General features: G+C 34.0%; 1 protein-coding gene across 7 annotated transcripts in view; it reads left to right on the forward strand.

Moving 5' to 3' along the window:
- LOC126739667 (protein Gawky) overlaps window positions 1-12216 on the forward strand; it is a 112557-nt gene that overhangs the window by 66805 nt on the left and 33536 nt on the right. For 4 of the 7 annotated variants that reach the window (XM_050445458.1, XM_050445467.1, XM_050445449.1 and 1 more), the window contains 3 exons: window positions 4050-4277; window positions 6251-6457; window positions 8972-9321. In XM_050445458.1, the coding sequence (XP_050301415.1) occupies window positions 4050-4277; window positions 6251-6457; window positions 8972-9321 (785 nt within the window). The remainder of the gene's footprint in view (window positions 1-4049; window positions 4278-6250; window positions 6458-8971; window positions 9322-12216) is intronic. The other 3 variants (XM_050445476.1, XM_050445486.1, XM_050445484.1) reach the window with 3 other exon arrangements.

A 12216-nucleotide genomic window follows, 5' to 3' on the forward strand; every position in this document is an offset into this window, starting at 1 on the left:
TTCTTATTTAATTGTAGGAAAAATAAAATTTTAGAAGTACAGGGTGAATCATTGGGGTCAAATTACGTTATTTATAAGCATGTCTTTATTCTCCATAAAATATTCGATGTTTCATGTTCTAACAGTCATCATTCAATTCAATTCAACATGTCTTTATTCAGGTAATTAATTTGTAGGCGAAGATTACTCTTAAATTTTTTAAATAAAATACTGGCAAAGTACACTTAACAAGAAGAAGAGATGACATTTATAAAATATTTTAGTGACATCATATCACCTATACGATTCCATCAAAACTAAATTCTTAGTTTCTTTTAAAAATATGAAAAAGTACTAAATCACTAAACACAGACATAAAGGCATTAAAAAGAGTGGCAAGATTATACAGGGTGTTTCAGAATTATGGGATCAAACAAGGGGTTGGGTTGGGTTGGGTTGGGTCTTCAGTGCAACAGTAGAATCCATTTGAGTATAGGAACCCATGTCCGGAAATGTGTCACTACGCCACTACGGCCCTAAGACGCGTTTAAATTTAGAAAAAATATTAATTACCTAAATAGGATCTGATGCATTTATTTTTACCTTTTGTATATGATACCATCACAACAATAAAATTGTTCAAAATGTCTTCCTCCAACCTCAATACACCGATTTAAACGCCGCACATGATTTCGGCGGACTACACAAAAAATTTGATCCTCGTTTTGAATGATTTCAAAATTAAGTCTAGCTCTGAGTCTACTGGAGTTTCGTAGACTAGAGACTTTACATGTCCCCATAAGAAAAAATCGAGCGACGTTAAATCGGGTGACCTAGGAGGCCTAGAAACTGCTCCACCTCTGGCAATCCAACGGTGCCCAAACCGCTGAGCCAAATACTGGCGTACTTGTACAGCAAAGTGAGCCGGCGCTCCATCATGCTGAAACCACATTTGCTGTCTAACGTTTGTGGAACATTTTCAAGGAGTTCTGGGAGAACTTCCTCCAAGAAACGCATATAAATAGGTCCTCTTGTGAAAGAGGCTTCATCGGTCCACAAAACATATCATAAAAAATTTGGTTGTGCAATGATGTGATCCAGAAGCCATCGACAAAATTGAACTCTAAGATGATAATTGGCTGCAGTCATACCTTGAACTTTCTGGAAGTGGTAAGGATGGAGTTGTTGCTCGTGTAGTACCCGCCAGACAGAAGCGTTACTCGTATTCATATTCTTAGCGACGTCACGTGTGCAATTTGATGGTTCATCGGCAACTCGCTGAAGCACCTCTTCTTCAAATTCAATCGTTCTTACGGTTCGAGCAACACCAGTATCATGCCTCTTGGTCTTAAACATGCCTGTCTCAGCGAGCCGCCGATGAACCGCAGTAAACTTTTTGTATCCAGGATGCTGTCGTTCGGGATAACGTTCATGATACAACCGCGATGCTGCTCGTGCATTGCAGTTTGTTGCTCCGTATGCCAAATGCATATCTGCCAATTCTTGATTGGTAAAGTTTTCTATTAGCAATAAATATTTAAAAATTGTAAGCTATAAAATTTTTAAACATGACATTGAGAATTGACATTGATAAGCGTTGATTTTAAACAATTGTTGTTATGGTATCATGTACAAAAGATAAAAATAAATGCAGCAGATCCTATTTAGGTAATTATTGTTTTTTATAAACTTTAACGCGTCTTAGGGCCGTAGTGGCGTAGTGACGCATTTCCGGACATGGGTTCCTATGCTCAAATGGATTCTTCTGTTGCACTGAACAACCCCCAGAAGTTTGATCCCAAAACCCTAAAAAAACCCGTATGTATAAGATCCTTTAAAAAGAGCCATTAAGTGGCATAGTATTATATATAACATTGGGAAAATGCGTTTGATATCCTGGAAAAAGTTTTTTAAATTTCATTTCAAATAACCATATTAGACTATTGTTAGTAAAAAGCCGTTATAATAAAGTAGATTGCAGAAATTTTTAAAACTTTAACCATTTTAAGAAATGTATAGGCCCAGAAACATATTAAACCTCCTTAAATCAAAAATAAATCCACAGCAATAATTTGCACACGCTGCAAGCGATATTGTACCTGCTGATTTAAACATGGAAAATATACTACCAAACAATACTGTATAATTGAGAGAACAAACGATTCAGTAAATTTTCCTAGGTTTTAAGTTTAAAATAGACTCATTTAACATTTTTGCAGAATTAAACTTAGATGAAGTCTAAGGAGGCTATGTATTGTTAGGCCCAAAACCTAACATAACAGCTGTCGTTACAATATTTTGACGCGATTTTTTACTTGGGAATGTCATTTGGTTTTATTGGGGTTGATTACTAAATTAAGTTCTTTTGAGTATTGAGATCTTTGATAAATATGAAGATGTTAATTGAACTAAAATATTTGAAATTAATGGCGACACTTTTTATTACTTAACTTTTTTTTAATTTCATTATCCGGTCCTGGATTTCAGAGTTATTCAAAGAAAAAGTGGCCCCTTTTTGTCGTCGTGTTTTCAAAATTAAAAGAAGAAGAAAAAGAAATCTTTATTGTTTCAACAAATAACATTGTTATAAACAAAGCACAAACTGAATAAAAACTACACTAAATAAGACAAAAGCTCAAATTTTTACAAAAAATACAAGATTTAAAAAATATATAAATAAAATATTAAACATTTAAGTCAAAGCTCAAAATTATCCTTTAAATACTCTGAGAATCTATAGTAAGCCTTCCCCAGCACCAAGCCCTTCAATTCCTCTGCAAATTTATTCTTGCCTTTAATTTTTCGAATCGAAGAAGGAAGATGGTTAAAAATGTTAAACTGGAATAAATTAAGGAATTCTTTGCTAATATTGAGTGAGGTATAGGCAAGGCTACAATATGAGAAGTTCTCGTAAAATTAGGGTTATTAGCAGCTATGACTGAATTAAATTTACAATGGATCAAACAATACGTTCCTAGAACAAACAAGGATGGCAGTGTTAATATTTTTTGAGACTGAAAAAATGGTTTGCAAAGTTGAAAACGATTTAATCCACACATAAATCTAACCGCTCTCCTCAATTCTCCGTTTTTGGAGAATAAAAAGCGTTTGAAAAAGGGTATCGACACAGCAAATGCCATATCGTAGATGAGACTCGACTAGGACATAATAATCGTCTCTAGCAATCCTGGCACCCAATTCACAAACTACCACCCTCATAGCATAGCAACCAAGAGCCACCCTCTTTGCTATCTCAGTGATGTGCGTCGAGAACTTTAATCTTGAATCAATCCAGATAGTCAAAATTATTATTAAAATTAAAATCCGACATTTCGTTTTTTTTTTTTGAAAGTCATCATCAACTTCAGAATCACCGCTCTGGATTTTTTATTTTCATTATTTTTTTTTGTATATCCTATCATCTCTTTTACATATGGATTTACCCATAAATTTATTTTTATTTATTTTTATCTAAACAGTTAACAATATAAGGATATTTGAAGATGAGAGAGAAAAATTTATGCTAAATGCGTCAAATAGAGAGAGAAAATCGTTATTCTTTTGATTTTCTTGTTATAGAAACATACAGTAGACTAGTATAGAAGTAATAGACTTAATGCTGACAAAAATAATGATAATGACTTCTGAAAGCCGAAACGTCTCTAGTACTATTAAACTATAATTTGAGCAATTAAATAACGGCCAGGCACAAGTTAGTTTTTTGAATGAAATTTGATGTCCCATTTTTAGGTAAAGTCAATATTCTTCAGTTCACTTTGTTTTTAGTTTTTTTTTACTTTTGTTTTTTTCGTTCAAAATTTCTAAACGATAAATGGGATCCCAATGAGTACTACCCTATACAATAACGATTCATTTAAAAAAAATCACTTTTAAAGCGTCTTTTTTTACTAAACAGCATCTCGTACTAAATTGTCCTTTTTTCGTCCATCGGATAAGGAAAACTTTTACACATAATTTATAATTACTGAGCTACAAAAAAACTCCTTTAACATCAATATACATAAAAACCGCTATACCGTACTGTATTTCTTTCCTTCCTCCGCACAAAGACTCAAATAAGAGAGTGGCAGGTGCCGCAGGTAATAACGCTTCCGGATGGGGCGACCCAAGAGCCCCCGCCGACCCAAGGGCGGCTGCGGTGGCCGCCGCTGCCGCCATGGAGATGCGACCCGATTTAAGGGCGGCCGCGGCCGCTTCTGGACTCGATCCGAGACAGCTGGATCCCAGAGAGCAAATCAGACAGATGACTGGAGGTGATATGCGTGGAGATCCTAGAGGTAGGAAACTTTTTTTTGTATTTACGGTTTTATTTAGGGAAATAATAATAATAATAATAGTTGATAGTTTGTATTTCCTCATAAGATATTACATATGCTCCATCAGTATTAATTCAGCATGTAACTGTAAATTGGAAATAAAGGTCATGTTTCAGCTACCCGCAGAAGAACGAGCTGCTAGGACCTTGGATATTTCACTTATGATTTAGAAAAAAAAAATCTAAAAATTAAATTTTACGAAAATTACTTTAATTTAGATATTTTACGAAAACTGGATAAATCTTAGGCGTATTCTATAAGAGCTCTTATATAATAATAAAAAGGTCAGCACTCCACAGGATTATAACTGACGCTTTTGCCCAGCATCTCAATTTTTGCTTTGAAATGTTACTCCACATTACACAAATCACATGGTAATTATTATTGTTTTTTTTTTAATATTACTGATGGACAGGTTAAAGCTAGCATCAATAAAGGCTGCTTTGATTATCTTTCTTTGTTCTTAGCTACAATTTTTGATCTTTATACCAAAAACACATTTCGTCATCAATTGAAAGAACTAATTTTTACTCCAAACTTTAAATGGGGTAATAAACACTTATTGGAAAACTATAGACCAAGAGCTTAACCTAGTTCCTAAAATATTTGAATAAATACTTTATACTTCTTGGTTTTATAATAAGAAACACCAAAGTCTTTAAAAACTTAAAATCTATTATATGTTTCTATAATGCATTAAGTTAGGTATTATTTGGAGTATGCATATGTGCTTTGGGGACGTCAGGTAAAGGTTCACACTAATATGATAAAAAAGCTACAGAAGACTTTCTTATGATATTTCAATTTTAGAAAACACAATATATAACCCTTTATAATATCATATTTGAGTATGTTGCTAGATTTTGGTTTAACAAGTTTGAATAAAAGACATATACTAAAAAGCATACTTTTTATCTATTATTTTGTTAACAACAACAAATACACGTGTTCTTCATTTATAAGGCAAATTAGGATGTTATTTCCCAAGATCAATTTAGGAATAAGAAATTCAAAGCCCTTCTTATGCTCAACCTCCAGCTGTTCTATTAATAGAACGATTCAAGACTATAACAATCTGATACAAAAATGTGATTTAGATTTATTTGCAAGTAGTAAAAAAACTTAATTCTAAACTAAATTGAGAATGAATGTATGACGTACAAAACGTCGCATTACTCTCAAAACTTCCCTAGTAAAAGCAATTTATCATGAGAATAGTTTGCGGTTGAGGATATTAAATCTAGTTTAATGATTTCTTAAGCCACAAGAAGGTGTCGAATATGTAATTATTCCTCAGGAAACACCCCATCTTTAAGAAAAACTTCCATAGAAATACCCGGAATAGTTTCCCATAATTTTCCGTAGGAAAGGAAAGTTATTTCTAAAAATTTTGAAAACTGTGGTACCTTGACAAAATTTGTCTTCAACCAACAAGAAAGTGTCGGACGTGTAATTACTCTTCAGGAAACGCCCCATATTTGAATGAAAAATACATTTGAATGAAAAAATACCTCGAACAGTTTTTAAAATATATTTTAAAAATTTCTTGAAAACAAATATATTACAGTCCTTGTCACGTCTTTTCTATTTTTAATAAGGCGTCTATTTTTAAACACGACAGAAAACTTATTTCGGTTTTGTTGCCAAGTAAACTAACTTAAATATATTTTTTTCATGTATGGGAGTATTCCTTAATATTGCCTATGTTTCGATCTATAAATTAGGACCTATTCAGGACGTAAACAACATTATAAGAAAACCTTAATTTTAGCAATGTACATGACTGAAACCTTTTATTTAATGAACTCGGTATCCTAATAAAAGTCCATTGTCTTTACACTCAGTGGCAATAGCCAAAAAGCCGAAACCTTTCGGTTAACTTTTATTAGATCTTTGTAGCATACATTGTTTTTATGTAAATGTCGTCTCCGTAGGCATAACGGGAAGACTGAACGGAGCAGGTGCGGAATTTTGGGGCCAAACGGGTCCACACGTGGGTCCCGGGGCGATGCACCACCAGAACAAAATGCCCGTAGGGCCCGGCAATGCCGGCGGATGGGAGGAACCTTCGCCGCCCACCCAGAGACGTACTATGCCCAATTACGACGACGGAACATCCCTTTGGGGTAATCCCCAGCAAGGTAAGAACGTGTCTTTTTCTCTAGGTGAGTTTTTAGAGAGAATATGCTTAACCTCTTAACTAAATCCTTTTTTTTTTAAAAATCATTAAAAAAAGTATATTTTTTTAGTTGAATATAAGTAAAATCCAATTTTATTTGCTTTTATCAAAGATCCTAAATTTTGATTCTTGCACTTTTGTTCTTTTTTCATACCAAAAATTATAGTATTATTCTTCTTGAAAAAATTATTATATTAGGGAAGTTCAAAGAAAAAAAAATATAACTACGCTTGGCAAGTTAAAATAAAATGCTATTTCTTTATTTGAAACCCTTTTAGCACCTTTGGTACATAAGAAATAATCTATCTAAAATTATCAAAAAAAAACCTAAAGAAACAAGATAATCTAAGTAATAAAATATAATACCTTCTACGTAAAAACGTATTGGAAACTTTTTTTGGAGTAAAAACAAAACGCAAACCAAAAAACAGTCATCATAGGCCAAAAAAGACCTCAAAAATAAGCTATACCATAAGTTAAAATAGCTACTTCTCTTTTATCTTTCTATGTAATGGCTAGTACTTTTCCCCGCTGATGTCATTCATTTTTTTGGTTTTTTTTTTCATATCTTGAGGCAGATCTTTATTGTTAGACCTTAGGGTCCCATGTGTGTCTGTTCATAAAGATATTAGAAATTCGACGAGTTCAGGTGAAGTGTAAAAATTATCAGTGGTAAAGCAATGTTCTTTCATAAGTAAAGTTTTCATACATGTCAAAACTATTTTGGTGGAAGTCATCAAATTTTGTATCCTTTCCTTTGTATATTATGGAGTCGCAAACACAGCTACTGAAGACTCGCAGAGCATATTATTTTTTATACCAAACTTTGCTCGCTTATTTGGGATATATTGAATCTATTCTATTCTACAAGCTCCCATAAATAGTAATGTCCTGTTCCAGTGAATACAGTGCTTTATTTTTTTTTAAATTTAGATATGATCTCCCAAAAACGGTTATCTGCATTATTATTACACAAATTGGTGTTGCTATTATTGATTTTTTCGCCCGGGCTATATTTGGTTTTTTTTTATAATGACTGCATACAATTTATAGTAAGAATGACTCTAATTTCATTACTTGTGGTAGATTTTCATACGTTTCTATTCTTGACACGATGAAAGATCCTCTGCGATTGTGCTGTATACCTGTTAGTCTCCAGAACGATTTTATCAACCACCTCATAGTTAATTAAAACAAGATAAATAAATTCCAGCTGATTTTCATTGTCTGTCACAGTAAAGTTCAAAGACGATTGACCGCTAAATGGAAATCTTGGCGGGCATGGTGTAGGATAGTTTACAATTTTGTCTGTACTAATTGTGATCATTCACTAGAGGTTGTAAATTAATTCCTCACTGGTCTCTGACTCGTCCAAGCTATAATTTTCAACATCAAAATCGCTTGGTGATCTTTACATGTACGTCTAGCAAACAGTAAACGAACTAATACGAAAAATTCACCACCTGATTCACATAAGTAGCCGCAGTCCTTGAAATTCAAACTTTTAAGAGAAACAAATATTACGTTTGTTTCGTGGTCCGAGAATAATCGGATAAGGAAAAAATGAAACAAACGTTAAACGAGTATACGAGGTATATAGTTATATTTTGACTATTTGACTTTCTACAAGTATATTCAGGATAATTAGTTAAGAGGTTAAAGTACTACACATTTATTTTTTTGTAATGTATTTTTCGTACAAGGATGGATCAATAAATGTTTGTCGTATTAACGTAATCAAATCTCGTAGTTCTTTACTACAAATTACGAATTCCCAACCTTGGTGATGAAACATAAAAATGGGAAACAGATTTCAAGATCGCAAGGTTGGACACACAGTTTCAAATTCGACCCTCAACATGGCGACCTCCGAATCTATAAAAGATACGATGATGGTTAAATTGGGACAAAGTTGGGATTGTTGAGCTTAACTGTATGTCGTTTAAAAAATGTAAAAATTTCTAAGGGTTCCTAAGATATTCGAAAAAATTCCAAATTTTGAAAAATTGGCTTTATTTTTTTCTGGGCTTATTTCTTATTCAATTTTAAAATAATTTTCACTTTTGCATTGCGGCTTTTTTCGTACTATATGATGGTGTTTTTAGATTTTTAATATGACGTTTCGTCTTTTGCCAATCATAAACAAGTTTGTTTTTTCGTATGGGTGCCATATTTGCCGAGATTCTCATGTTGAGGGTCGATTTTGAAACACCCTGTATACCCTAATAGTCAAAACTAGAGAAGTGTTCATATTTTGATGAATAAACTCAATTAATGGAAACCAATTACACTTATTGGTCCATCCCAGCCCCTTTTCTAACTCAGGACTAGCTTGCCGCACGATTTTTACTAAAAAAATCAAGTTGTTCGGCATCTTTGACACATCCACAACCAATGGTCCAAGATGCCAATCTCAATTTAAAAAAAAAACTGCACATACAAAATTCTTACGCACCCCTCCCCACTTATTTGATAGGGTCTCATTGGCAAGGTATGTCCACAGGCGCGGGTGGTGCCATGGGCGGCCGGCCTAGAGGCGGCCCGCCCGGAATGGCGCCCGGCCGTAAACCGGAGGGCGTCTGGGGCGGCGGCGGAGGAGGCGCGGGCGGCGCAGGTGGCGGCGGTCGTAACGGTTGGGACGACGGTCCGGCCGGAGCGGGTTGGGGCGACGAACCGGGCGCACCCTGGGCCAAACCGAAGGGGCCGGGCGGCCTGTGGGACTCCGAACTCGATTGGGGCCACAAACCCCAAAATAAACCGCAGTTCACCAAGGAACAAGTTTGGAATTCAAAGCAGTTTAGGATGTTGGTCGACATGGGATTTAAGGTAAGAGATTTTCGATTCGATGTACACTAAGAAATTACATAGTAAATAATAATAATATCGTTTATTTCCTCAGTACAAAGCGCATATACATACATACACATAAATTATTTAGAGTGCCAATTTATAATACAAACATTTGCTACTAAAAACTTTAGTCAAAAAACTCATCGAGAGAGTAGACGCTTTAGTCAACCAAGAAATTTTTGAGCCTTTTCTTAAAGATAAATATATTTGGCGCATTTGTTTTGTTATGATGCAAGTGATTATAAATCTTACAAGCATTGTAAATAATATTTATCTGATAAAATGCTCTTTGGTGAACATCTGGCAATAAAAGGTCTCGCCTACGACTATTATATACCTGGACAGATCTATTTGCTTGAAAAATTGGTTTATTTTTAATTTTTTTATATATACAGTCAGTCAAAATGAAACTCGTACACCCCTTACATTTTATTTATTTGTTTACAAAAATATATTTTTCACAAAAAGAAGTTTTACGAAAAATGAGAAAATTAAATTTACATTCGATTTTACAACTCAAAATGAAACTTGTACACCATTAAAAATATACAGGAAAAAAAACATAAAAAAGAGATTAATATTTTGTTGGTAGTCCTTTATTTTTTTGCAACATCTGCCAAACGATTGGGCATTGATTGCACCAATTTTTCACAATATTCGGGTGATATTTTAGACCATTCTTCTTGAATCACTACTTTTAATTGCTCTTTGTTTGAAATTTCATGGTTTCTTATAGCAACTTTCAAATGTGAACCATAAGTTTTCAATGACATTAATATCTGGACTTTGAGGTGGAGTTTCAAGTACTTTTGGACAGTTATGGAGCAACCAATTCTTTACTTTCTGTGCCTTATGCTTTGGATCATTGTCCTGGTAGAATTAAATTTTTTTTCAATTCGGAATTTTCGGGCGCTTGCCTTTAAATTCTGCTTAAGTATGTCCAAATACGTGTTCTGATCCATTATACAATCTATAAAATGTAGATTTCCAGGACCTGCAGCTGACATACACCCCCAGACCATGACTGAACCACCTCCGTGCTTTACTGTGGCTCGTAGATTTTGTTCTTTGAGAGATTCATTGGGCTTTCTCCACACCCGTTGTTGTCTATCTGATCCGAAAATACAAAATTTACTCTCATCTGTAAAAATTACGTCCTTCCAAAATAAAAAATCTTTGTCTCTGTGTTCTTCAGCAAAGCTTAACCTCTTGATTTTATTTACCTTACTGATCCAATGTTTTCTTTGAGCCACTCTACTATGAATATTTTTTTTTTTAGAAAATTTCTGACTGTTTGAGGATTAACTGTTTTTCGTAAATATTTCTCAATTTCTTTTGCCAACTTCGGTGCAGATATTTTCGGGTTTTCCGCAACTTTCCTGAGGATCCAACGTTCGTCATACGAATTAAACATTTTTCGAGGGCTTTTCCTTACTTTATTTGATATTCTATTTTCACTTTTATAACGATCCACAACTCCTTACACGGTAGAGTGCGGCCTATAAACCATTTTGGAAATTTGTCGCAATAATTTTCCATCTTTCCAATGTTGTATAATTAATTTGCTCTCTACAACGCTTGTTTGTCCACGCTGACGCCCCATATGGTAAAAGAACAAAAAATTAATTAAACTCAATTAAAAATTACACATGAGTGTTAAAAGTAACAGATGCTCTTAATACCAAGTGGTAACTATAAATAATATTAATGTTATTGTAAAGTAAATATGATGTACGGGTTTCATTTTGACCATAACATTTTCTTATCTCTTATACTTTTTTATGCTCAGCATGCATTCTTTGCATATTTTTGCTCAACAACTTTAACATTTTATGCTGATTGCAGATATATAATTGGAAATATTTTGCACGTTATTTGTACAGAATGTAAAAGAAACCTTAGGTGTACGAGTTTCATTTTGACTGACTGTAAGTATTTATTTCAACAATGTAAACTCCAAATCAATTTAAGGATTTTATTGTCTTTAAAGTGCGCACTGCATGAGCCTCTCAATTTAATATTACTAATGATCCTGATGCCTTACTTCGGAATAAAAAATACCCGTGAAGCTAGAGGACTGAGTCCCCAGTTCAGCATCCCATGTCGCATGAAGGAATGGAAATTGGCATAATATAAAGTTAAAAGAGCTGCTTTACCACAATGATGCGAAAGAAATTTTAATACGTAGCAACAAGTGTTTAATTTATTGTAAAGAATATCTACATGAGAATTTCATTGAAGATCATGGTCAAAAGTAATGCCCAATAGTTTAGAGCTGCTTGATGAAAGTAAGTCCGTTTGTGTATCTTTAAATGAATAACAGAATTTACTGCCTGCCTACTTCGTGAAAAAGCAATAAAATGAGTTTTATCCTTATTGAGGAATAACTTGTTTTTTTTTCGAACCATAAAATTGTCATGTATAATACATTGTTTCAGTCGATGCTACAAGAGTCTACAAGTTCTTACCTTCAATCAAGACATTTGTATCATCTGCATAAGATACGACTTTTATGTTAGGTGCAATGCCCTCTGTAAAAGATACCAGGTCATTAACATACACCAAAAAAAGAAAAGGACTTAGGATAGAGCCATGAGGCACACCCTGAGCTATTAGGCAAGACTTGCTACTCTCATTATTAATTGTAACAATCTGGCTTCTGTTCTGAAAATAGGATGTCAGCAATGTCAATGATGATACTCACATACCTAAAGACCATACCTACAAAGAGTTTATGAAGTAAAATGCCATGAAAAGCCAGAATATGTTTTCCCTTGTCAATTGCCGCCACAACCTAATTTTGAAATTGGCACAAAGCTTTTTCTGTACTTTTAGAGACGGTAAAACCATGCTGCGCGGAGTTTAATATTT

Source organism: Anthonomus grandis, chromosome 1 (genome assembly GCF_022605725.1).
Source record: "Anthonomus grandis grandis chromosome 1, icAntGran1.3, whole genome shotgun sequence".
NCBI classification, from domain to species: Eukaryota; Metazoa; Arthropoda; class Insecta; order Coleoptera; family Curculionidae; genus Anthonomus; species Anthonomus grandis.